Here is a 26,006-nt window from a genome sequence, read left to right on the forward strand (position 1 = left end):
GATATATGATTTATAAATATCTCCCCATTCTGTGGTTTATCACTCGAGGCACAAAAATTGCTAATTTTTGAGGTATTTTAGTTTATTTTTTCTTTTTCTGCTCTTGCTTTTGGTGCCATAGCTAAGAAGCCATTGTCTAATTTGGTGTCATGGATTTTCCCCTGTTTTCTTCTAAGCATTTTATAGTTATAGTTTTTAAATTTAGGTCTTTGATCCAATTTTAGTTAATTTTCATGTATGTATAAGAAAGGATCTGACTGCATTCTTTTACATGTGAGTATCCAATTGTCCCAATGCCATTTGTTGGAAATACACATTTATTTATTTATTTGTTTGTTTAAGATTTATTTATTTATACAAGAGCCAGGGTACAGGCCAGATGTGCGGGAAGGTGAGAGGATTCATCAGAAACAGTGTGGAGCAGAACAGGCAGACTGACAAAATACACTGCTGAGGGGAGCAGTGGGCGAGACAGGAGAGGTCTGCTGCACCTTGTGGGTTTCTCCCCAGTCTTGATCGAACCTTCGCTGCAGAGGCTGTGGAAAGCTACACAGTGCAGCGCTCAACTGCCTGAGCCACCAGGGAGGCACCACATTTTTTTTTTTTTTTAAGATTTATTTATTTATGCATACAAGCGCTGGAGTACAGGCCAGAGGTGCAGGGAGTGAGAGGATTCACCAGAGATAGAGTAAGGAACAGAACAGGCAGACTGACTGAAGTACACTGCTGAGGGGAGCAGCGGGCGAGTCAGGAGAGGTCTGCTTCGCCATTTGGGTAGCTCCCTGGCTGGCCAGGGGATCTAACTCAGGCTGCAGAGGCTGCAGAGGCTGCGGACAGCTTCATAGGTTGTGTCTTAACCCCTTGCTCCACCAGGGAGGCCTGGAAATACACATTTTAAAATAGAATTTACACTGCCTTTTCATCTGACCTTTGAAATGAAGGCCTATGTGGCCTAAAAAACCAAGATTTTGAGCAAGAGCAGAGAGTTTGGGACAAGGATATGCCCCCTTTAGTCTGTGTGTGTGTGTGGGGGGGGGTTCATTCTTCAAAGTCTAGATTATTTGCCTGTTAATCCCTTCGGGGCTCCTGATTTAATTGGCTTGGTTGGGGGTCTTGGTAGAGAATTCATTAAAAGCAATTTAGGCGATTCTAATGGGCAGGCAGGGTTAAGAAGTAGTAAGCTAACAGGTTACTTATCGTAAAGGGGACCAGAGTTACCAGGAGGTGATGATGCAGGAGGAGATACATGCAGAGGTGTGTGCTGGTTTGTGGCACTTCGGGCCCCCTTTTCTCTCCACTGCAGATACTTGACTGTTGTCCTCTGCTCTACCAGTGGCAGCATCTCCTTCTGGAAAAAATAGAGTTGTGCCATATCACTGCTTTTTGAGGTTAGAAGCATGTTAGGAATGAAGTTTGTGAAAAAAGGGGACTTATAAAAATGAGGAAACCCCCCCTTAAAAAAATAGCATAAATCCCAAGCACCATTTTTCCTCATGTAAACAATGAAAAGTATTACTGTTTCATAACACATATGGTTTTGGAAAGAACTACTTGGTTTCAATTTATAAACAGAGATTTCTACTTTGCTGCTTTGGTTTTTACCATTTATTCTCTGGTCACTGTGAAGCACTCTGGCTTTAAAATAACTGAGAACACAAATTGGATTTTGAGATTACCTATAGATCTTAGATCTTAGATCTTTTAATTATATAAAATACAAATAAAGTGCCCATTATTGTCTAAAATTGTATTTTCAGAAAAACCCGAGGCCTGCCATCTACTAGGTCTGAGGAACTCCTGTGTCATGATTTGTGTGTCACCTGAAATCCTTGCTCTGCCAGGAACAGAGCTGTCACCGTGTCCCTCACAGTAAAGCTTTGTCTACAGCAATTGCATGTCACTGTTGTAAATGGAAAGAATCAATAACAATCTCCGCTTTTTCTTTTTTCTTTTCTTTTCTTTTCTTTTCTTTTTTTTTAAGATTTTTTTTCTTTAGGGCCTCCCTGGTGGTGCAGGGGATTAAGCACCGCACTATGAAGCAATCCACAGCCTCTGCAGCAAAAAATCAATCCCCGGTGGGCCAGGAGGAAACCCAAATGGCAAGGCAGACCTCTCCTGTCTCTCCCGCTGCTCCCCCCAGCAGTGTATTTCAGTCAGTCTGCCTGTTCTGTTCCCCACTCTGTCTCTGGTGGAGCCAGAGCTGGGATACAAGCCAGAGATGAGTGGGGTGAGGAGGCCAAGAGGATTCACCAGAGAGAGTGGGGAGCAGAACAGGTGGATCTACTGAAATACATTGCTGAGGGGAGCAGCGGGTGAGACAGAAGAGGTCTGCTGCGCCTTGTGGGTCAACTCCCTGGCCAGGGATTGAACTCGTGCTGCAGTGGCTGGTGGTAGCTTGATAGTGCTGTCTTTAACAAAACCCTGCGCCACCAGGGAGGCCCCCATTTCTTTTTTCATTTTTAGTAAATTACCAGTAGTAGATGGCCTGTGATTGGTTTTAGAAGGCATTTTGGGTTTTTTGTTTGTTTAAAGATTTATTTATTTATGTATGCAAGAACTGGGGTGTAAGCCAGAGGTGCAGGAGATGCACCAGAGAGAGTGGGGAGCAGAACAGGTGGATTGTCTGAAATACACTGCTGAGGGGAGCAGTGGGCGAGACAGGAGAGGTCTGCTGCGCCATGTGGGTTGCTCCTGGCTGGCTGGAGATCAAACTCATGCTTGCAGTGGCTGGTGATAGCTTGACAGTGCTATCTTTAATCCCTGCGTCACCAGGGAGGCCCCTCAGAAGGCATTTTGGAGGGTACCTTTAGAGGTTGTTTTTCTGAGTCCCACTAGGGACTTATTGTGTCCTACACCTGTGCTTCTCAAAGTGTTTAAGAACCAGGGCTGTTCTATAAACTGTTCACTAGCCCACAATTCAGTAACACTGAAAAAAATTGTATAACAATTGACATTTTCTCAGCATGCTCATTGTTTTACCAAAGTATTAGTCTGCACTAGACTGAGAAACACAAAACTGGCCCTTCCCCACAGATGGTCAAGAAGCCCTGTTCTAACCATCAGCCTTGAGAGGAAGTACTTTAAAGAAACCTTTCTTTTTTACATTTTTTTTCTCTCTCTCAGGGATTTTGTATTGGAAGACATGGATCTTGCTGCCAATGAGCTCAGCATTTATGACAAACTTTCAGAGACTGTTGATTTAGTGAGACAGACAGGCCATCAGTGTGGCATGTCAGAGAAAGCAATTGAAAAATTTATCAGACAGCTCCTGGAAAAGAATGAACCTCAGAGGGGGCCGCCTCAGTATCCTCTCCTTATAGCCATATACAAGGTAAAAATGTGTTCTGACTTGGGAATAGGTAAGAGCACAGTCTCTTCCACATTCTCCCCACATATGACTGTTGGCTGATTCCATCATCAAACCTTGAATTTTTGGTGAATAAATTAGCCATAGCTCTTACCATGTGTTTCTAGGAAATTTGACTATTTTGTTAATTGTCCTAGACAAAAGCTGTGTGTTTATAATTAAACTCTCTGTGTATTTTTAGTGATAGTCACAGCCCCTGTCTTATGATAGAAGCTTGGGGAGCCTTGTTCTCATAGTTTTCCAACTTTAAATGCTCTCAGAAATGCATGTTAATGGCTTGTTGATGAAAATGGATTTTTTTTTAAAGATTTGTTTTTATTTATTTATGCATAGAACTAGGGTATAGGCCAGAGGTGTGTATGTGTTGGGGGGAGGGGGTGGTGAGTAGATTCACCAGAAACAGAGTGGGGAGCAGAACAGACGGATCTACTGAAATAAACCACTGAGGGAAGCAGCAGGCGAGACAGGAGAGGTCTGCTGTGCTTTGTGGGTAGCTCCCTGGCAGGGATTGAACTCATGCCCATTGTGGCTGGTGATAGCTTGATAGTGCTGAGTCTTTAACCCCTGCATCCCTAGGGAGGCCCCTGGCTTGGCTCTTAAGGCACATTGGAAATAGTAGAAGAGGTCTTTTTGTTCTTGGCATGAAGGTATTTTGTTTGCTGGGACAATTATTAATCCTTTTTCTGTCTCTCCTTATAGGTCCTGGTAACGCTGGGGTTAATCTTGCTCACTGCCTACTTTGTAATTCAACCTTTCAGCCCATTACCACCAGAACCAGGGCTTTCTGGAGCTCACACCTGGCGCTCACTCATCCATCACATCCGGCTAATGTCCTTGCCCATTACCAAGAAGTATATGCCAGAAAATAATGGCATTGCTCTGCATGGGGGTGATGAAGACAGACCCTTTCCAGGTAGATTGCTGTGTTTATTACTTTTGAGATACAGGGGTTTTTTTGTTTGTTTGAACATTTATTGACATCTAATGTTAGTGATGGAAGGAGATACCCTCCCTGTATAATCTCATTTAATTCACTCCTCACTAAAACTTTTATCCCTGTAGGGTCAGGAATGACCACTGAGCAGGTTTTCTATAATCCCATGCAGACGGGGTAAAGGAGGAATCAGAGTCCTCAGTGGTTTTGCAGGTTTTTATTGGGATTACCAGGTACACAGCAGGCAAGGGTGCTTAGGGGGCCGGGAGGCTGTCAGGCCTCCCAGCCTCCAGCAAGTCTTCACTCTATCTGGACTCTCTGGCGTTCTCTGCTTCTCTCTTGGCTTCTGCTGGCATCCCCGTGACGCCGCCCTTCAAAGCCCAGTCTTAGCCCAGGTGAATCCCATCTACCTATGCCCACACCCTACTCCAGGTGCCCGCCATCAGGCATGCATTCAGGACCACAAGGATCCATCATCTATCCTGATGGCAGGAGGGCAGAAAAGCCTGACATTTTTCCTTACCCTACAATCCCCATGTTGCATTTTGAGAAACTGAGTTTCAGAGAGATTTAGAAACACATATGATGGAACCAATTTCAGACTCTCCCTGACTCTAAAGCATACCTGATAGGGATAACTGTTTTCTCTCACAGGAAGGCTTTGAGCATATCTGATTCTATTTTCTTTCTTGTGATCCCTATTTATAGTAGATATTTAAATAAACAACTATTGATTTATCGAAAGCATCTGAGTCCTGCTTACTTTTAACCAGATCCTCCTAACTGTCCTTACTTAGCTTTTTGGGCTAGGGTTTCTCTCCATCTGTCCCATTCTTTCAATATCTCATTCTTTCAGTCTCAGTTTCCTTATTTAGTGCTCCTCAGGGTACAATGTTGCCAATTAGTTGAATTTAAGAAACATTAAAATTTAGTGACTATGCATCAGTGGTACCACAGGAATTCCTAGTCTGACAGACCAGTTTAAGAAGTTCCTTTTGAGAACAGTGTAACATGTGGTAAGACTAGAAATTTACTTTTTGGGAAAGAACAGAAGGTTGTTATCTTTTTTATTTGTATTTGCCCATATGAAGGAATAGGAATTGGATTACACAACTTTGGTGGAACCAAGTTCTGAAAACTTTAGGACCCAACATAACTGTTTAGGAAATGTTTTGTCTTCAGTGTTGCTTTTAGAAGAAAAATTAGTAGTTGAAGCTAAGCTTTAGAATCACAATGTCAAAAGAAAAAAAAAAAGGAATTACAATGTCCTTCTTTAAGCCAAGACCTAATCAGTCATAAAAATCATCACTTGGATTGGGTCTCCTTTGAAAGCTATTTTTGTATACTTAAGGAAATTGTGGAAAAGTTTCCAAAATGATATCAAAATCAAAGGAAGGGAACATTGTAAAACAAAAACTCAGTCCCATGAGGGTTTTTTTGTTGTTGTTACTCAGCTTATATATTTAATGTTTTTGAATTCCAGATATCACTTCCTTTTATTTATTGGTAAGATTGTTTTTGAAATGTCATCAAACTAAGCTCAAAAAAAAGAAAAAGAAGTTTCTAACTCCTATCAGGAAGGTCCAGAGCTCATGGGGAAAGAGCCAGAGGAACTTGTCAGTCCAGCCTGTGCTGCTTCCTCAGACACGTAGTCTTCTTTCCTGGCATCACCTCACTGCCTCCCGAAGGGCATCTTCTATTCTTAGCACGTGAGGTGAAGTCAGCAGTTCTTAGCACCCAGTTGATGGTTTCTTTCCATCCTGTAAAGAAAATCTCCAGAGACTATTGAGAATTAAGAAATGATAGTCAACGGGCAGTAATTACTCACTGGGAGTTTTAAAGTTTCAGGAAATGTGTGTTGTCAACAAGCCAGATTTTTTGGTCCACTCCAAATTAATAATTTGCCTTGCAGATGGAAATAAAATAAGCCCTTGGAGCTCAGTTGTAAAGAGAGAGCTTTGGAAAGGTGTGGTTTTAGCTCTTTAATGTTGCTTCTGTTAAAGTGCTGCTTTTACTTGTAAGTGTGGATATTCATGTTTCCCAACATGAGATGATTCTGGGAAGTTGTGGCAATATAAAAATAAGAGTATTTTGCATCCCTTTGAAAGGAAATTTAAGAGTGCATAATGATATCAGGGTTGAAAAGAAAAACATTAGGGATAATTAGATGCAAAAAGTGGGAACCACTGGGAATATGAGGGTGAGAAAACTATAAAATACACATCATCCCTAATGTTTTGATGCCAAAAAACAATGACCTTTAAATTGGGATTCCTTAGCAGTAACTTTATTTATTTATTTTTAAAGATTTATTTATGTATACAAGAGCTGGGGTACAGGCCAGAGGTGTGGGGGGGGTGGTGAGAGGACTCACCGGAGACAGAGTGGGGAACAGACTAGGCAGATTGACTGAAATAACACTGCTGAGGGGAGCAGCAGGCGAGTCAGGAGAGGTCTGCTGCACCATGTGGGTTGCTCCCTGGCCGGGGATTGAACTCATGCTGCAATGGCTGTGGAGAGCTTCATAGGTTGTGTCTTAACCCCTGGGCCTCCACCAGGGAGGCCCAGCAGTAACTTTATTTTTTTTATTTTATTTTTTTATTTTTTTTCTTTTTTTTTGTTTATAGAGGCATGTTTTTTATTTATTTATTTGTTTGTTTGTTTTGTTTATACATGCACTGGGTACAGTCAGAAGCGCGGGAGGGTGAGAGAATTCACCAGAGCCAGAGCGGGGAGAAGAACAGGCAGAAGGACCAAAGTACACTGCTGAGGGGAGCAGCGGGCGGCAGGAGAGGTCTGCACGCCATGTGGGACCCTCCTTCGGTGCCCAGGGAGCAGCCGGGGATCGAACCGGCGCCACAGAGGCCTCAGGCAGCTTCGCAACCCAGCGCTCAACCACTGCGCCACCGGGGAGGCCCCCAGCAGTAACTTTAAAGGAAATGTTGCCAAGAGTGGTGTGGCAGATTTAGCTCCCCAAAGGAAGACCCCTGAGCATATTGTTTCCTGATAAGGACTGGCCTGTCTAGCATTCTGGAACCATCTGACACAGATGCAGGGCGCCTTGAGGGTGATGGAGGCAGCAGGAGAAGTGGTGCTGTGCTGTCAGCACCACCACCAGTGGCGGAAGGTTTCCTCTTGACTACTGGTAGTTTTTCCTCTTGACTCCACCAGGGAACAAAAGGCAGCAGAAGTAGAGTTTATTTTCTAGGTTTTAGCCTTGGGAAGGAATTCCTGCCCCTAAGTCCTCTGAGTTGACTCTGGAAAGTGAAATGACTCTGTAGTAAGTCATGTAGTTATTGCACTACCCTGAAGCAAAAGTAAATAACCAGATACTTATTTAGTAATTAGCAAATACCAGACCTTGTTCAAAGGGCTTTCCATACATTGATTCATCTAGTCTTATAATATCCCTATGAGGTAGGTTCTGGTTTTATGCCTATTTCACAGATGAGGACACTGAGGCACAATGAGAATGGGTTACTTGTGTGAGGTCCTGAGACTAGTTAGTTATAGAATCATGATGGGAACCCAGGCAGCCTGGCCATCTTCAGTCTGAGCTGTTAACTTCTGATGTGAGTAGTTTGTAGCTACAAAGTGTACCTGAAGAGTCAGTCTAGCTTTAAGTTTGATTTTGGAGTTCTACAGTTTTTCCTCAGGTCACCAGATGCTTTCTCAGTCCTGAAGAAAGAAGGCTTTTCCAGCTAATGCTGTGAGTCCAAAGATAAATGGTCCTCCAAACTATTGGTCCCTTAGAATTTTCCTGAACTAGCCTTTTCCTAGGCATTCAGCTTACTTCCTAGATTAGGAAGTGATAGGTTTCCTATCACCCCCCCCCCTACGCACACACACACCTCTGGCCTGTACCCCAGTTCCTGTATACATAAATAAATAAATCTTAAAAAAAAAAAAAAGGAAGAAGAAATTGAGCCCAGGTGTGGTGAAATAACTTGCTTACCCAGCTAAAGGTAGCAAACTAGCACTTGAACCTTAGTTTCTTTCTTTTTTTTTAAAGATTTATTTATTTATTTATACTAGCACTGGGTACAGTCAGCAGCGCAGGAGGGTGAAAGAATTCACCAGAGCCAGAGTGGGAAGCAGAACAGGCAGACTGACAAAGTACACTGCTGAGCGGAGCAGCGGGTGTGGCAGGAAAGGTCTGCGCGCCATGTGGGACCCTCGCCCTGCAGCGCAGCCGGGGATCAAACGGGCGCTGCAGAGTCTGTGGGCAGCTTCGCAGCCCAGCGCTCAACTGCTGCACCACCGGGGAGGCCCTGAAACTTAGTTTCTTAATTCTAGTCTGGAATTTTTTCTACCATACTGCACTTACTGCCTGCTGTCTCTGCCCTCTGCCAAGTCAGGTTCCAGCTTGCTAGCTCCAAATATTTTGTTTACTTTGGGGATTTATAATTTTTTAAACATAATGCCCTTTTTTAAAAAAATATTTTATTTATGCATACAAGAACTGGGGTACAGGCCAGAGGTGTGGGTTGTGAGAGGAGTCACCAGAGTCAGTGGGGAACAGAATAGGCAGATTGACTGAAATACGCTGCTGAGGGGAGCAGTGGGCAAGTCAGGAGAGGTCTGCTGCACCATGTGGGTAGCTCCCTGGCTGGGGATTGAACTTGTGCTTCAGTGGCTATGGATAGCTTCATAGGCTGCATTTTAACCCCCTGAGCCAACAGGGAGTCCCTCTAAAACCCTTTTATACTGAGGCGGCCTGGGATAGCTCTCACATTCCATGAGAGTTGTTTCTTTGCATATAGACTGTACAATTGGAGCTTTACATGTCCCATGGACCTTTTCAAGGAAAGGTTGAAGTGGATCTAGCTGTATCAGGGAGTTTTGAGAATAGCAGATCATGCATTGACATGGGGCTAAGCATCTAATCAGACTTAAGAGTCTGGACCAGTACTGAAGAAAGAAATACTGAGACCCCAACGATTTTCTTACTTTTTTATTTGCAAAGACTAAAAATGATAACCCCCTGAGGTAATAGTAACAGCTCTGTCAATCATAGTGTCTACCAAGCACTGTGCCATGTACTGTGCCCTGTATTTTCACAGTCTTCACAGCAGTCATATAAGATAGTTATCATTTTTTATGTCCACTTCTAGGATGAGGAAGCTGACATACAAGGGGACGTATACTAATTTATCTCAAGCTTCACATTTAGAGACAAATTTTTGTACATGTCAGAATTTGTAAAAATAGATGGACTGTGGTTTGGAATGATTCAAATGCATTGCTTCCTGAAGGAAAAGCTATTGGTGAAATGATTTCTTGGGTTTTTTATGGTCCTGTGGTATATGAAAATGGCTCTGGGCATGCTGCCACCCATGCAAGAGACCTGACCAAGGGTGCCTTCACCATCAAAATTTTGCCCCTGCCTCATGCCCAGAATGCCAGAAGAGATGCTAAAGCAAAATGAGTTGCTGGAGGGTAACCTGATTGAAAACTGAGCACTCACCAGTGAAAAATTACAGGAATTTTGTTGTGGGTCTGCAGGATTTTCTTTTTCCTTTTTAAAAAGATATTTTTTTTTTTTTTACTTATGCATACAAGAACTGGGGTGTAGGCCAGGGGTGTGGGGGGTGAGAGGATTGATCAGAGACAGAGTAGGGAGCAGAACAGCTGGATCTACTGAAATATACTGCTGAGGGGAGCAGCGGGCGAAGACAAGAGACATCTGCGCCATGTGGGTCAGCTCCCTGGCCGGGGATTGAACTCAGGCCACACTGGCTGGCGATAGTTTGATAGCACTGAGACTTAACCCCTGTGCCACCAGGGAAGCCCTGGCTTTTCTTGAGTATATTTTTAACCTAAGAAATAATAAGATTGTGCTTATTTAATCTTTATTTTGAGTTTTCTGTAAATCCAGACTGCTCATTTGCCTTTTCTCCCCATGGATATAATCTTATTGTAAAGGTGTCTGGAAAGTAAAGATTTTTTTTTTTTTCATTCATTCATTCATTCAGTGAATGTGGTTTGAGCCCCTACTGAATGTTAGGCACTGTTCTTATCAGAGCAATGAATAAATCAGACAGTCCCTCTGCTTTTGTGCAGCAAGTCTTGGCTTTGTGCCCCTCTTCTTCTGTATGGTTTTTACCCAGAGGGAATTTTTCACCCTGAAAAGAAAGAGGAAATCTTTCATTTTTGCTTTTTGCCAGGTTAACAATCTGCATAAGATGACTCTTCCCACTCAAATTTCCAAGACATGTTATGATTCTCCACAGCAAGCCAGCCTAAGCTCATTTTCTTTGTAAACAACTGTCAGGCACCCAAGAGCCTTCCGAGTCAGGCCTTGGCCCATCGCTTTTCTGTAGTGTCCAACTTGCAGAGAAGGCCATCAGGTTATAGGATCTGCTTTTCTTGACTTTAAGGTTATGTTTTATCTGACAAGCTCTTTTTGACATCTCAAACAGTGAAATCATTCCAAATCATGGTGAGAATTTGAAGTATAGATCAAGTTTTATTGAACTCTTATATGTGAAGTTTCTTTTCTGTTGTATTTGTGTATGTAATAAGCACATTTATGTGTATGTGAAAGGGAGGATACCTGGTGTAAAGAAACCTTGGAAATTGAAAGAATTATTTTACTTCCACTGGCCTTTCTGTCTGGTGCTGTAGGAAGAGTAGCCAGAAACAGAGGTCTGGAAAGGACTGAAATACAGCATGTTAAGTAGTTGAAGAAAAGCCATGACTGGGGTTGGCTATATGCTCTTAGCTATTTTACACGATGGAATTTTGCTCACCTGGGATGCGATGGCTTCAGCCAGTTGCTGAGAGAACACATCAGATAAGACCTTTCCAGATCAGTGGAGACCAAGCTGGAGTCTGGCCACTTTTCCCTCTGTTGGGTATTCTGTGGGAAGGTGAGGAAGAGCCAGCCTTGCCTCCCCCACCACCCCCAGACACTACGTTGCCTGGGCACCCCTCAGTTCCTTCCCACCGCCAAATATAAGCACATTCTTTGTCGTGGCAATCTCAGGTCTACAGAGAAGTGAAAAGTAACTCTTCTTGAAGTTTGGGCTTCCCTAATTCAGATGGATGGTGCAGACACCCCATGCTCTGATCCTTCCTCTTTTGCTCTTCCTTAGCTGCCCGCCTCCCTGCGCTCCTGGCAGGGGCCTTCCCAGGGGCCTGCTTTTTGAAATAACCAAACTCTCCGTTCCAGTGTTGTTTTTGGCTTAAGTTTTCATGGTTTCCAAAAACATTTTTATTTGGAAAATATATTAAACAGTTAGCTACAAAGATAATAGAGATGTAAGATTATTTTTATTTTTTTAAAGATTTATTTATTTATGCATACAAGAGCTGAGGTGTAGGCCAGAGGTGTGGAGGGTGAGAGGATTCGCCAGAGACAGAGTGGGGAGCAGAACAGGCGGACAGAGTGGGGAGTAGAACAGGCAGATCTACTGAAATACACTGCTGAGGGGAGCAGCAGGTGAGACAGGAGAGGTCTGCTGCACTAAGTGGGTCACATCCCTGGCTGGGGATCAAGTTCGTGCTGCAGTGGCTGCGGATAGCTTCATAGTGCTGAGACTTAACCCCTTGCACCACCAGGGAGGCCCAAGATTATTTTTAAAAATATACCTTCGGGAGTATATTTCAGTCAGTCTGCCTGTTCTGCTCCCCACTCTGTCTCTGGTGAATCCTCTCACCCTACACACCTGGCCTGTATCCCAGTTCTTGTATACATAAATAAATCTTTTAAAAAAAAATATATATATATATATATACACTTTCAATAAAGTAAATTTTCTGGCCTCTACCACTCTAACTCCTTCACCCAGGCAAGAATTAGTCCTTCTGAATTTTGCCAGGCTATATAGATAATACTTTATATATATATATATATATATATGAATACATATGTGTGTACACACACACAAGTGCCCATACACAGGACTCATGTACAGTTTACTTTGGGCTAGACACGTTGTATCAGGTTTTTTTTTTTTTTAAATTTTCTTCTTTTTTAATTTAAATTTTATTTTTATATTCCCCATACAATTACAACCCCCTTATTTTGACTCCAATTCCTCCTTTCCCCGCCCCCCACCCCCCATAGAATGTCTCTGGTTCATAGTTGTTTGTTGATTTTGATATTTTCTTTCTTATAGTTATTCTTTTTCCTGGTCCCTTGTTTAAGTTTTCTAGATTCCGTATCAGGTTTTTTTTTTTTTTTTCAAGATTTATGTATTGATGCATCGAAGAACTGGGGTGTAGGCCAGAGGTGTGAGGGGTGAAAGGGTTCATCAGAACAGAGTGGGGGGCAGAACAGGCAGATCTACTGAAATGCACTGCTAAGGGGCTCAGTGGGCTAGACAGGAGAAGTCTGCTGCACCATATGTGGGTCATTTCCCTGGCCTGGGATCAAACTCAGGCCATAGCAACTTAACCCTTATGCCACCAGGGAGACCCCTGTAATCAGTGTCTAAGGTTTCAGTAACAAAGTATCACAGGCTGAGTGACTTAAAATAACAGAAATTCATTCTATCACAGTTCTGGAGGCTAGAAGTCCCAAATCAAGATGTTGTTAGGGCCATCATCCTCTAGGAGTTTCTAGGAAAGAATCCTTCTTTGCCTCTGCTAGCTTCTGGTGGTCACCAGCGATCATTGGCATTCCTTAGCCCCTTAACTCCAGTCTCTACCTCTGTCTTTATGTGACTGTCTCCCTTCTGTGTCTTTGGGTCTCCTCCTCTTGATTTATTTTTATACAAGAACCGGGGTATAGGCTAGATGTGCAGGAGGGTGAGAGGATTCACTGGAGACAGAGCGGGGAACAGAACAGGCAGACTGAAGAAATACACTGCTGAGGGGAGCCGCGGGCAAAACAGGAGAGGTCTGCTTTGCCCTGTGGGACCCTCGCCAGCTGGCCGGGATCAAACCTATGCTGCAGAGGCTGCAGACAGCTTCACAGTGCAGTGCTCAACTGCCTGCACCACCAGGGAGGCCCAGTCTCCTCTTTTTAACACAATACCATTTAGATTGGATTTAGGCCCACTATAGTATGACCATCTCTTATTAGCCAATTAAATCTACCAAGACCCTATTTCCAATTTTCTGAGGTTCCATAAGGACATGAATGTTGAGCGGGGGGGACACTATTCAATGTGTATACACATATTTCAGGATTTTATATTATTCCATTCTTTGAATATTCCATAATTTAACAGTTTCTGGGTTTGTTTTTTCCATTATAAAAAATGTCTCTGGGATATTCATATATACATACGTTTGTGTATATACACTATTATTTCTGTAAGATAGCTACTTACAAGTAGAAAGGCTGGGTCAAAGGACATAAACATTTGAAATTTTAATAAATACTACTAAATTGTCTTCATAAACCTATACCAAGGTGTACTTTATTTATAATGTATGTTGATTAATACTGGTATTTCATTTCCAGTTTGAGAACTGCCAGTTAGAGAACTGAAGAGTAGTATCTCATTTTAAGTTGTGTTTCTTTCATTATTAGTGGAGTTTGATGTCTTCATATGTTTTATAAATCATTTATATTGGCGTTCCTTATGTATTTGAGATATTCTTTGCCTTATGTGCACCTGTGGGTTGAATTGGCCCACTTTTCTTTTTGCCATTTTTTTAAAATTTATTTATGCATACAAGAACTAGGGTCTAGGCCAGAGGTGTGAGGGGGCAAGAGGACTCATCAGAGACAGAGTTGGGGGCAGAATAGGTGGATCTACTGAAATACACTGCTGAGGGGAGCAGCAGGCAAGACAGGAGATTGTCTGCTGTGCCGTGTGGCTTGCTCCCTGGCTGGAGATAGCTTGATAGCACTGAGACTTTAAGCCCTGTACCACCAAGGAGGCCCTTTTTGCCATCTTTTTACTTAGAACTGCCTTCCTCCCAAAATTACAAAAATTATTTCATATTTTCCTTTATTTTTAAATTTTTGTTTTATCCACTTATATCTTTAATTGATATAGAATTTACTTCAGTGTGTATTAAAAGGTAGTGATCAGACTTTATTTTCTTCCAAAATGATGGCCACTTATTCCAATATCATTACTGAATCTGTCTTTTATTCACTGAATTTAAATTGACTTTTATCACAAATTATTTTTTATGTATATGATATAGATATACTGAATGTTCCACATTTTTCTGTTTTATTAAGGTTTTTTATCTGTTCCTATATCAGAACTTACGTTGAGTCCCATTTGCTGGGTTTATATGGTCTCCAAAGTCCTTGCAAATACTGAGTTAGTGAATATTGAATCACTGCCCCTAGTGGGGAAGTAGGATTAGTTACCTCAGAACTCTGGCCATATTTTCATTTAGTTTTACATATTTTTCTGTTTAAAGGCATCTTATTTAATGTATTATAGATTTATTAACATTGAATTCACAGTCAATATCACTAGAATTCATTCCTGAACAGTATTATCTAACACATTTTTGTCTGTAAGGCACTTCACAGCTCTTCCACTTAGGAACATAAGGTAGCATGGTACTAGGCAGGTTTTTTTTTTTTTTTCAACTAAAAAGCTTTTTAAAAACTTGGCTTAGGTTGGCTACAAAATTGAGCAGAAAGTACAGAGAGTTCCCATATCCCCTCTATCCCCACAAATACATTGGGACCATTTTAAACAGTAAAAGCACCAACAAAAATGCAAAAAAAAAAAAAAAAGTGACACTAAATAGATGGTGGAAAGGACACTTGTTTACAGTAATAAAGATGAAACAAAAGGGCAGGGCTTTGCCTTAGCCCTCCTCAACTGGGACTTGCCATCCTGTGCATGTCTAGATGACCATAAAAGCCCCATGTATTGATTTAGGGGTGACAAGTAAATTTTCAGGATAAGAATCTGTGAATAATGAAGATTGCCTATGCTATTTTAATTATAGTAGCTTTTTGGATACTATGTTTGTTTCTGGTAAAGCAAGTCCCTCATCTTTTCTTTTCAATAATTTATTGTCTGCGACCTATACAACCATAGAAAGACGGCCTGATTAAAAGTGGGCAAAAAATTTCAATAAACATTTCTCAAAAAAAGGTATATGGGGGATCAGTATGCACATGAAAAGATGCTCAGTTCATTAGCCATCAGGGAAATGCAAATTAAAACCACAAGATGCTACTTCATATTCTTGAGTGTGGCTATAATCAAAAAGTGAGACAATAACAAGTGTTAGCAAGGATGTAGAAAAATTGGAACCCTCATCCGTTGCTTATGGGAATGTAAAATAGTTACCCCTGCTTTGAAAAAGTTGGGCAGCTCCTCAAAATATTAAACATAGAGTTGTCAAAGGGCTGACGTATGCTATAATGTGGATGAACCTTGAAAACATTATGCTAAATTAGAAAAGGCAGACAAAAGGCCTTATATGGTATGATTCCATTTATATGAAATGCCAGAGTAGACAAATTCATAGAGACCAAAAGTAGATTAATGATTGCTTAGGATTGGCAGGAAAGGCGTTGGAATGGAAGTGACTGCTAATGGGATACAGGGTTTCTTTTTAGGATGATAAAAGTGGTTTAAAATTAGATTAATTATACAACTCTGTGACTATACTGAAAAGTCACTGAATTGTATACTTTAAATGAGTGAATTTTATGATATGTGAATTATATGTCACTAAAGCTGTTTTTCTTTTTTCTTTTTTTTAATTTATTGCCTATACAGAGAAAGCAAAGTCATGCCCTTTCCCTCTAGTCCTGCCTCCTCTGGCCTGGCATAGAGAGAGGCTTGAGTTCTCCAGTGAGGCGTGAGTGGTCAGGGGTGAGGGTCCTCAGGTCCACCATCTGCCCAGTGGCCAGCTATTAAATTAGTCTTGAACTGTGTTGGGCCTCTATAGAGTCTCAGTAATGACCATGCTATGTGATTTATTTGTGTTACTCAGAATGCTTTCTGGCATTTCCCTATTTCCAGATTTAATTTGGGCAGGTGGATTATTGCCTGTTGCTATTTTCACAACTTGGCTCTGCTAAAAGAATTTCCAAATGCATTTATCATAGCCCACCCCCTTCATAACTAAGAAGCTCTGATGAAATTCCACCTCATTTTATATTAAAGTTATATATTTTTTACGGAGTGGGGAGGATATATTTGTCATGTGTGATATTTAGACTTCCAATTCCTTATCATGCTAAGATTTATTTTTTAGAAGATTTATGTATTTATGCATACAAGAACTGGGCTACAGGCCAGATGTGTGTGGGGGTGAGAGGATTCACCAGAGACAGAGTGGGGAACAAAATAGGCGGATTGACTGAAATACACTGCTGAGGGGAGCAGCGGGCAAGTCAGGAGAGGTCTGCTGCACCATGTGGGTAGCTCCCTGGCCGGGGATGGAACTCGTGCTGCAGTGGCTGCAGACAGCCTCATAGTGCTGTGTCCCAACCCCTTGCACCACCAGGGAGGCCCCTAAGATATATTTTATTCATTCTCTCCTTTATTCTGTCCTTCAGTAAAATTTTATAGTTTTTAACTTTCATTATTTTTCTCTTTGGCTTTACCTTTTTGTTAAATTTATTGCTAGTTATTATGATGAGGTGTTTTCCATTTCAGTTTTGAAATGATTATGGCCAGTAAAGTAATAACACTTGATTTTTTATGTGTCTAGATATCTATACCTTATATTCTGCCACCTTATTAAATTCCCTTTTTGTACTCTTTTCTTGCTTTCTTTTTCTACTTTGATTTTTCTTCCTGGATTTTCTTCCCCCATCTCCTTGTCAAGCTATCTGTCTCCACCTGGAAACCCCGAGTATCTAAAGCTCAGAATGAAATTAAAGTCACTATGTTATGGTTACAATGACATCTCCTTACTTTTAGGTTCAGAGTTGCCTTCTACTCTCCCATGAAGAAGCCTTGTATAAACTGGAAGGGGGCCTCCTTTTGACTTCACCCTGATCTGGAAAAATTGTCATAATTAACTGCTTCAAATGGAATATAACACATTATTACAGAAAAATATTTGCAAATTGCCAATACCCTCTCCACTGAGGCATGCTGTCACAGCTGCACAGATACCTCAGTATCTTAGATCTGTAGGTTGTGTCATCACTGCTTCTGGAATCACCCTTTTCTTCCCAAACCCAGTGCCCCAGTTTGGACTCTCATTATATGTCACTTCATTGTATTATGAATAGTGATGCCTCCTTAGCACACACAGGGCAGAAAACTAACATGGACCTAACCCTTAACATATTAGTTTCCTTTCCCCTTCCCTCTCTCCCTCCCAAGGGCTTTGGAAACTGAAATGCTATATAATCGTAACATGTTCTTTTGATTATTTATGCCTCATTGTATATCTATTATCTAACGTTCTTGTATTTTGGCAAGAGTTCATCTTATTTAACCTCTAATAAGGAATATTTGAAAATAATCCGGAAGAGAAAAAAATACAACTTAGCTTCTATCTGCCGCTGAAACACTGAAAGGTTTTTGGCTCCTGGTGAGCAGGGTCAGGGGAGAGACCCCACTTTCAGTTCAGGGGCACAGCCGTCATCCTCTGACTGGTAACCTGCATGCCTATAAGCTGAGGTGGGAGAGACAGGCAGATGGCAGCTGCCTCAAGGAAACACATGTTCTTGGTGAAGGTCAGAATTGAACTTTAAGAGGTAAACTTAATGTGAAAATCAACACATGTTGATTTTTAATGGTGCACTCCTGAAACTGATATAATGTTATAGTGCAGAGTTACATCAAATAAAATGATTGCTAAAATAAATGAAAAGGAATCAGGTTCTGTCTGCAGAGGTGGAGGTGCTTGGAGGTACTCAGGAGATGCTGAGGATAAACTTAGTCCTTCCCTAATGAGGATTTCCTCTGCCCTACTACTGCTGCCTGAAGAGAGCAAGGAAGACGTTCTTGTTGCTGGCTACAGAAAATTCTGTGTGGTTAAGGGTCAGTTTCCCAAGTGTGTTTATTGGTTTAAAGAATTGACTTCATTTTAGCCACACTTGGTTTTGTGTTGTCTTTTGTTTATTCTAGACTCTCCTGATTCAGTTTGCATTGGGTTTTAATCAGATACCATCTTATGAAACACTTTGGATTCAAAGTAGAGTTCATGACATGTATCTCAGAAAACGCAGATGAAACCCAGAATGGGACAGAAAACAAACAAGAAATATTGCAATAACATCATAAACAGAACAGTGTCCGAGCGAAGGAACAGAGAGAAACAGAAGGACTGGGTAGAAAGAGCCAATTCCTCAGAGAAGGACCCACCAGGGAAAGGTGTCAGGAGCCAGCTCAGCTTGTACTCACATCAGGATTCAGGTGGGACCTGCTTCCACTGGCCCACACACTGTGCTTGAGGGTAGAAACATGATGAGTAGCCTGAGCCTGCGCAGAGTGCTGTCTGTGGGCAGATGCAATTCATTTATTCCAGAGATGGGCCCCTTAAAAATCCTGCCTTTCCTCTCCATCTGTCTCTCTGACCTTTCCTCACACTTCCTTCCCAGAGTTATCCTGGCCTCCCCTTGTACTTGTGAACCAGTGGTCTAGGCACCCCAAGAGTGTTGAAGCAGGTACATGAAGCGGGAGAGGGGACTCATCACTGATGGTGGGACCACCTTGCCTGCCTGCCCCTCCCCCATGTACTGTAGACATCAGGGCACAGCTTAGAAAATAGTAGAGAAGCTACATTTCCATGTTGCTGATTATCTTTAACTGTTTTGTTTAGTTGATTTGATATAGGCGATACATGTATATGTTGAAAAATATTTTCCACATCAAAGAGTATACAAAAAAGGATATGTCCTTCCCTTCCTCTTCCCTAACCCTCCCTCCCAGCCCCCAATCCAGGGCCCTCTGCTCCCTCCTGAGCAACTACTTATTTCCCACGCACCTTTTAGTTCGAAGCTAATCATTGTTCGCCTTAAGAAATTGTCACATTTCCTTCCTACTGCCATTGCTGGGGCCACTGGATTTATCGCTGTGCTCTTCCTGAACCCACTCTCTTCATGTCCCTTCCTCTCTCAGACTTCGACCCCTGGTGGACAAACAACTGTGAGCAGAATGAATCAGACCCCATCTCTGCCAACTGCACTGGCTGTACCCAGAAGTTACCCCTGAAGGTAATGCTCCTGGAAGATACCCCGAAGAAATTTGAGAGACTCCATCCTCTGGTGATCAAGGTGAGCAGGAGGCCTGATCCTCCCACTGAGGGGTGCATTATCCCTTTAGTGAAAAGAAGTTTCTGCCAGTTCTGTGACATTTCTGATCAGTAACTTTGTGTTATTTCGTTTTGCTCTGTTTTCTGTCTTGCCAAGACGGGACAGCCCCTGCTGTCCGAGGCGCTTCAGCACTTTTTATGCCAGTACCCTGAGGTGACAGAAGGCTTCACCGAAGGGCTTTTCACCAAATGGTGGCGCTGCTTTCCTGAACGGTGGTTCCCCTTTCCTTATCCATGGTGAGTGTGGAAGGGGGCACTTAGCCTGCGTGTAGAAAGGGGGCAGCCGAAAGTCAGTGACCACTGCCCGTGAGACTCTGGCATGCCCAGCTCTCCATGAACACTTCATGGCCCACCCTTCAAATCTGCTCCCCGTTGAAAAACCAGTGGTAAGAAATAAAGGGGATGAGTGGAAGAGGTGTGTTGGAGAGGCGCCATGGGTGGACACCAAGATTGCCTAATAGAAACGTAATTTGTTTTTCTGTGTGTGTTTAGCATTTATGTTCCTGCACACCAGGGCTTGAGCATGGTGGGCTGAGAGCACATGTGATGGATAGAAGGGAAATTGCATCTGTGGGCATTTGCTTGTGGCCGGGGATTTAGTGTCTGTTGCTTGTTGGCAATGCTCATAATAGTTCTGGGGATTAGAAATTCTCATGGTCATTTTTCAGATCAAAAAAAGTGAGAATTAGGTCTGCCTGGTGGTGCAGGGGTTCAAGTCTCAGCACTATTAAGCTATTGCCAGCCACTGTGGCATGAGTTCGATCCATGGCCAGGGAGCTCTCCAGTCTCATCTGCTGTTCCCCACCCTGTCTCTGGTGAACCCTCTCACCCCCCGCACCTCAGGCCTATACTCCACTTCTTGTATGCATAAATAAATAAAAATAAATCTTAAAAAAAAAGTGGGAATTAGCAAGGTTAAGTACCGAAGGTCACCCAGTCAGGATTGAAACCCAGGTCTGTCCTCCTGTTTCTTAGGTGTCCTATGGAAGACCTGGTCCATTTCTTTGGTTATAGGCTGATGTAGAAAAAAAAGGAAAGTCAACTTCCATCAAGAACCATTCCAAAAGAGAATTAAAATAACTTTCTCATGTATTTTGTTGGTTGATTTCTCGATATTTCTGCCTTTTTAAAATTTGCTGTTTATTTGCATGCTGGTATACTTGGGTAAACAAAGCTGATCAGTCATATGCCTCTCCACCTCAGGAGATGATACATGATTTTTGCCTTCCTCTGCCTTTCTGCCTTTCTCCTGCTTGGCCTGCTATTACTTCAGTCTCTTTTACAAAATGAATAAATGAACTGTTCCTTTCCTTCCTCTCTATGTTGTTTTAGCTGGACTTTATAAATACCCACCCACATGTGCAAATCATGGCTGTAGGGTGTGTGTGTGTGTGTGTGCACGTGCGTGTGCGTGCACACGCATGTAAATACACAGGCATGTGCGCATGTTTGTGTACAATTTACAATTAATGAACTTGGTGTGACTGTTATTCATGGACCAAATATTAAGATATTGTCCTGATATTTTGCCTCTTTACCCACCGGCCACAGTTTTCCCACCGTTGCTTAGCTCTCTGTTAGGGAGATAGGCTGCCTAGTTTAATTACTTTTTTCTCTTTCAAACTTTTACAGGAGAAGACCTCTAAACAGATCACAAATTTTACGTGAACTTTTTCCTCTTTTCACCTACCTGCCATTTCCAAAAGATGCTTCCTTGAAAAAGTGCTTCCTTCTTCAACCAGAACCTATTGTGGGGAGTAAGGTAGGAAATCCTGAGAAGGTTTGGATCTAGAATTTTCCTCATTGTCACTTGGGCTGATGTCATAATCAAGGCCTACCCTGCATGTCAACTTAGAGTTCACTCCTGTTGGTAGCCAGACAGCGGGCACCCCTTTTAGGCAGACATGCTAATGAAAAGTCTGGTTACCTTGCAAATCTGTGTCTTGCCCTTAACACCTGGGAGCAAGCTACTTTTTACATTATTTGAAGAGATGTGAATGTGCAGCTACTCTGACTTCCCTATCTCGAGTAGAAAGCAGATAAACTGTAACTGAATAGTATGTAAATCAATAGTCCAACTTACTCATTTTGTAGATAAAGAGACTGAGCCCCAGAGAGACTGAGTATTTGCCCAACGACACAGCAGGTTAAGGGGCTGACCCTACCTCTGTTCTCAGGAATAGAGAACTGAAAAAGTTAGAAGCTTGGGAACCCAGAGAGGGTTTGGGGCAAAGCATTAATAGATGTGTGGCCGAGGCAGGCAGCCCAGATTGAGTGACAACATTTCTCACTTTGGTCTGTGGCCAAGTGTGCAGAGCCCAACTCTGCCTGTCTGGAGCCAGTGCACCTGGCAAAGCTATTCTTTTGCTTTTCTATGAACTGCCCTTTCGGTGAGTCTCATTCCTGAGGAAGACCTTTGTGCCTGGGTTTGTTTGGAAGCATTAAAAGGATGAGTTTTCCTTTGTTTAAAAAAAAAATTAAATTCCCTGAGCTGTTACTCCAACCAACTCTGGGTTGTGTCTTCAACCTCCTGATACTATTGTTTGGCTGGAAATTTGCTGAATTATGTGAAAGGAATTTAAAAGCCTATAAAAACAATCATTTTGTCTAGAAGTAGGGACCGCTGTCTGCCAGCAGCAGCAGGGTGGAGGTTCTGGGCTCCTGCCTCAGCTTTTAAAGCAGTTTATCCTGTTCTCCCGACAAGCTCTCAAGACTCTCACATGACTTCATCTTCAGAATTATGATGTGATTCTGGATGAGGGTCTTTACTTTATCTTGGTTTTCCCACTTGAATACTGAGTTTCACCGGCCTGTTCAACAGGAACTCTAAGGAGCCAGCCAAAAGAGTAAATAAAAGTCACTCAGACGCCTATCAAGGTCATCTTGTTGTGGTTCTTGAGGATGTTTTGGGAAGGGGAGTGGCCCGAATAGGCAAAAATCCTGAGAGTCTGGTTTCTTAGAGCATCTGTTCCCCACCCTGACCCAGGCTCTCCTTTCTCCACAGCCTTGTTACTCCACCCTGTTGTTCACATCCCTGGGTCCTGGTAAAGTCCCATGTCTGTGGGCCCGTGATCTAAGAGGCAGCCTCAAGTTAGAAGATAAGAAGTGGGGGTCTGATTGTTAAGAAGCACGGGGAGGAGGGGGCGAGGGCCTCTGAGGCCCACTTCACCCATTCCATAGTGTCGCCTGGGGCTGGCCCACTCCATCCTGTTGTCTGTTTCTGTCATCCTGGTTATGGAAGAACATAGTCCTACCCCCGCTTAGGCCTGTATGAGAAGTACATCCATTTGTTAGGGGCTTCTGGGATTTTGTTTCAAGGCTGCAGATGTCAGGCTTCTGAGGGTGTTAGTACCAGTCAGAGTCATAAGCCAGCTTAAGACACCACTCTTCCTCCTGTCACTATGGCAGCATTTGAAATAGCTTCAGTGTTGTGTGGAAATAGTCATGGCCAGAGCCTGTGGGAGCAACAGAAAGATCAGGGTTGGGGATGGGGGGAGATGGGGTCAAAACTCACAGCTCGGGAGGCTCCAAGTAGCGAAGAGAAAACCAGGACATAGCACAGGAAGTCAGACTTCTGACCTCTGCTTTCTGTAATCATTGAAGGGGTTCCCTGAAGTACAGAGACTGGTGGGAACAGAGGGGAGGGAAGGCGCTTGGGGCTTTCTCTCACCTTCTAGGCAAGAAGAGAAGCCCAAGCAAGACCACCTCTCCCTTTATCCCTACTCTCTGCCCCACCCCAGCCACAGGGTGCACAGCTCTGTCTGGCACATAGCAGGCTGCACCTGAGGCCTGTTGGTGGCAGCAGTGCAGTAGGTACCTGCGCAGGCACATATCCTGGTTGTCTCAGTCTTCAAAATCAGAGGCCAATCTTAATGTCGCTGGTTTTTAATTAGTGGTCTGACATATCTCCTTACCTTGCCAGAAAGTGTAAACTTGACCTTGCTGCTGTTCAATTCTTACAAAATCCTGGCAGTGGGAAATAATATTCCTGGAACATTTCCCAAGAGATACGTAGACCATCTATTTCTCTGGAAAGTCTGGACCAGACAAGCCCCTCAGAGGGATGGCCTGTGTAGACCACCATACTTGGCCTCTGCTGGACTCTCTAGTTATATGGAAGTTAAGTATCTTGGCTCTGGCCTACTTTGAAGGTCCTTCTGGAACTAGTTGTGAATTAAAATTGTGAAACTCATGCCATATCTGCAGTAGGATTGTTGTTGGAGATGTTGTCCATCCGCTGAATCCACCCATGTTCCGCTAGGGGAACCCACAGAAGTGTTTTTACTCTGGTCTCAGTACCAGGAGATGCCATGTTTGGGAGAAGCTAATTTTGCCTTTTGGACAGAATTGTGAATTGTATTATTGGGTCTTTTTTTCCTTCCTTGCTAAGGCTGCCAGGAAACTCAGAACCATATGGATAAGGATTTTTGTATACTAATCTCCCCCCAGCCTGGATTTTATTTTGTTTTCTTTTCTTTCCTTTTCTTGACCACTGTTTTTCCCTCCAGATGCATAGGATGCATGATCTGTTCGCTGTCGGCAGTGGCGAGGCCATGTTGCAGCTCATCCCTTCCTTCCAGTGTCGAAGACACTGCCAGTCCATGGCGATGCCACTAGAACCAGGGGATATTGGTAAGTGAGGTCCCTGGAGGGCAAGGTCAGCCACGGGATCTCCAGTTTTTAACTCAAAAAGTATTCTAGAAACTAAATACTGCCTTCACAAAAGTTCAATTTAGTAGAGTCAAAATAATATTCTTTCATTAGCAGGGTTAATATTCCTGCTTAGGCGGAACAACTAATGAGAAAATGTGGCTGAGGAAAATATCTTGTACATACATTTGGAATGCATGTGTCCATTGATCTTAGAAACTTCCGGGTAGAAGGATTCTGGGAAATAGTTAGGACAGTGCAGATGAGGAATCTGAGTTCCAGAGAAGAGAGTGGTCTTCCCAGAGGTTATCAGTTAGCCACGGCATCAAGTCTTAAGTGTCTTCCTTAACAGATTGAAGATGGGGAAGGTATAATTCCCGATTCAAGAAAACCTGTTCTGTGCCCATTTGGCTAATGGAACAGTACAAGCAGTATGTAAGGACAGTGGCCACTCAAGGAAATACTATCTTCCTTGTGGGTCCCACAGCTAAGTCACAATGTCGAAGACATTCATGCCTCACCCTTGGCTCCGTGATTTCCCAACTGTGACTTGGTCTGTGTCTTAGATTTTAAAAACCCATTCCAAAGAAAGAATTTTGATTCAACTGTTGTCATTAGCAATCAGTTTGACATTAGAGTTTCTTGGCAGAAGAAGTAAATAAGTCAGCAAGCGTCACCATTTCCCTCCTGTTCTTCCTGCCTCACAAAACCTGGGGGAGGCCTGGAGTCCCTGATGAGGCCAGACTGGTTTTCTAGTTGATTTCTTTTCATTTTACCCATGTAGAAGACCCCAACCCCTAGAAACTGCTCACTTATTTGGAGGTAGGTTGCAGTCTGCAAGCTTTAATTCAAGTTACATAACTTCAGTTTAGAAAAAAAAGGCATAAAAATAATGCACAAATTAAGCATTAACTGATAATGGAGCACAGCTGGCCTGGCCCTTGGGAATTAGTGCAGAAGAGAGGATTCTTGTATGGAAATTGTTCTGAATATTTGTCTGTGGTGGAGTGACCCTTCCGTGAAGGATGGCTATTGCACAAGTCTGTACAGCATTTTGGGTTTGTAGAGTGTAGATCTGCTTGAAAAGTTTTATGTCTTAATGTTCTACCAAAGCCTGACAGTTCAGACAACTACAGAAACACCTTAGTTACCCAAATTTTAGGTGTTTAGCTGCCATGAGCCTCTAGAATGCCAATTATAGAATTAGGGAAAATGAGAAATGGGTGAATGGCAGTGATCAAAGAAGGTTTGAGCAGCCAAGGCTGTTGCGATAGTCCACAACGGACGAAAATCCAGAGCTCCCTGCTGAGCTGTGACTGGCCAGTTTACTGACCACAGGAGCCCGGTGCCTGCCAGTGTCCTTGAAAGGCCAGCCACATGACCAGAATATGGAGGCAGGATAGGAGGCTAAATAGGACAAGAGGGAGAAGAATGGGGTGGGGATTGTGGGGCAAAGGTGGGGAACCTCGTCCCCTGAACAGTGACAGGAATAAAAGCAGTAGCTGCAATTGCCATGGTTAGAAATGAGGACAGGAAAGCAGGCCCAGACAGTGGAGAATATCTCAGCAGTTGTAGGACAGATGTCAACTCCAGCACCTCAGGGACCCTAAGAATGGCTCTGTCGTAAGCCAGTTCTGTGTTTGCTGACAAAACATTCATTGTGCTGTGCAGTTGAAAAGGGGAAAGGGCAGGGCTACAGATCATAAGAAACCTGTGATGGCGGCGTTTTTTTCAAGATTGACTGTGGGGCCCAAGCCCCTGAGGCTGACCGGCGAGCCCTCCCCTCCGCTGTGGTTGTGCAGCCCTGCTCATACAGACCCTGGGGACTTCCCAGGCGGAGGTGAAATGCTACTCAGGGCTCTCACTTGAAAGAGTGTGTCATACTCTAGAAATTTT

The 26,006-nt window shown here is 42.9% G+C and overlaps 1 protein-coding gene and 1 long non-coding RNA gene across 7 annotated transcripts in view; one reads left to right on the forward strand and one right to left on the reverse strand.

The window, feature by feature from the left end:
- CUNH6orf89 (chromosome unknown C6orf89 homolog) overlaps positions 1–26,006 on the forward strand; it is a 39,450-nt gene that overhangs the window by 12,509 nt on the left and 935 nt on the right. For both annotated transcript variants that reach the window (XM_037519615.2, XM_037519614.2), the window contains exons 2-7: positions 3,124–3,331; positions 4,067–4,280; positions 19,268–19,422; positions 19,558–19,697; positions 21,093–21,222; positions 23,969–24,092. In XM_037519615.2, coding sequence (XP_037375512.1) covers positions 3,143–3,331; positions 4,067–4,280; positions 19,268–19,422; positions 19,558–19,697; positions 21,093–21,222; positions 23,969–24,092 — 952 coding nt within the window. In that variant the 5' untranslated portion in view covers positions 3,124–3,142. The remainder of the gene's footprint in view (positions 1–3,123; positions 3,332–4,066; positions 4,281–19,267; positions 19,423–19,557; positions 19,698–21,092; positions 21,223–23,968; positions 24,093–26,006) is intronic.
- On the reverse strand, positions 1,215–21,254 carry LOC119252403 (uncharacterized). 5 transcript variants are annotated; one of them, XR_005126803.1, is made up of 7 exons: positions 21,151–21,254; positions 20,384–20,475; positions 19,134–19,277; positions 18,551–18,644; positions 17,108–17,192; positions 11,054–11,163; positions 1,215–1,348 (listed from the first exon to the last, which is right to left on the reverse strand). It is a non-coding gene; the product is annotated as an uncharacterized LOC119252403 (long non-coding RNA). The 5 variants fall into 5 exon arrangements; XR_005126801.2 differs by lacking the exon at positions 1,215–1,348 and adding an exon at positions 10,137–10,426; XR_008553205.1 differs by lacking the exon at positions 1,215–1,348 and adding an exon at positions 10,137–10,426 and having other exon boundaries at positions 18,512–18,644.

Source organism: Talpa occidentalis, unplaced genomic scaffold (assembly GCF_014898055.3).
Source record: "Talpa occidentalis isolate TD23 unplaced genomic scaffold, MPIMG_talOcc4v2.1 talOcc4.2, whole genome shotgun sequence".
Lineage (NCBI taxonomy): Eukaryota > Metazoa > Chordata > Mammalia > Eulipotyphla > Talpidae > Talpa > Talpa occidentalis.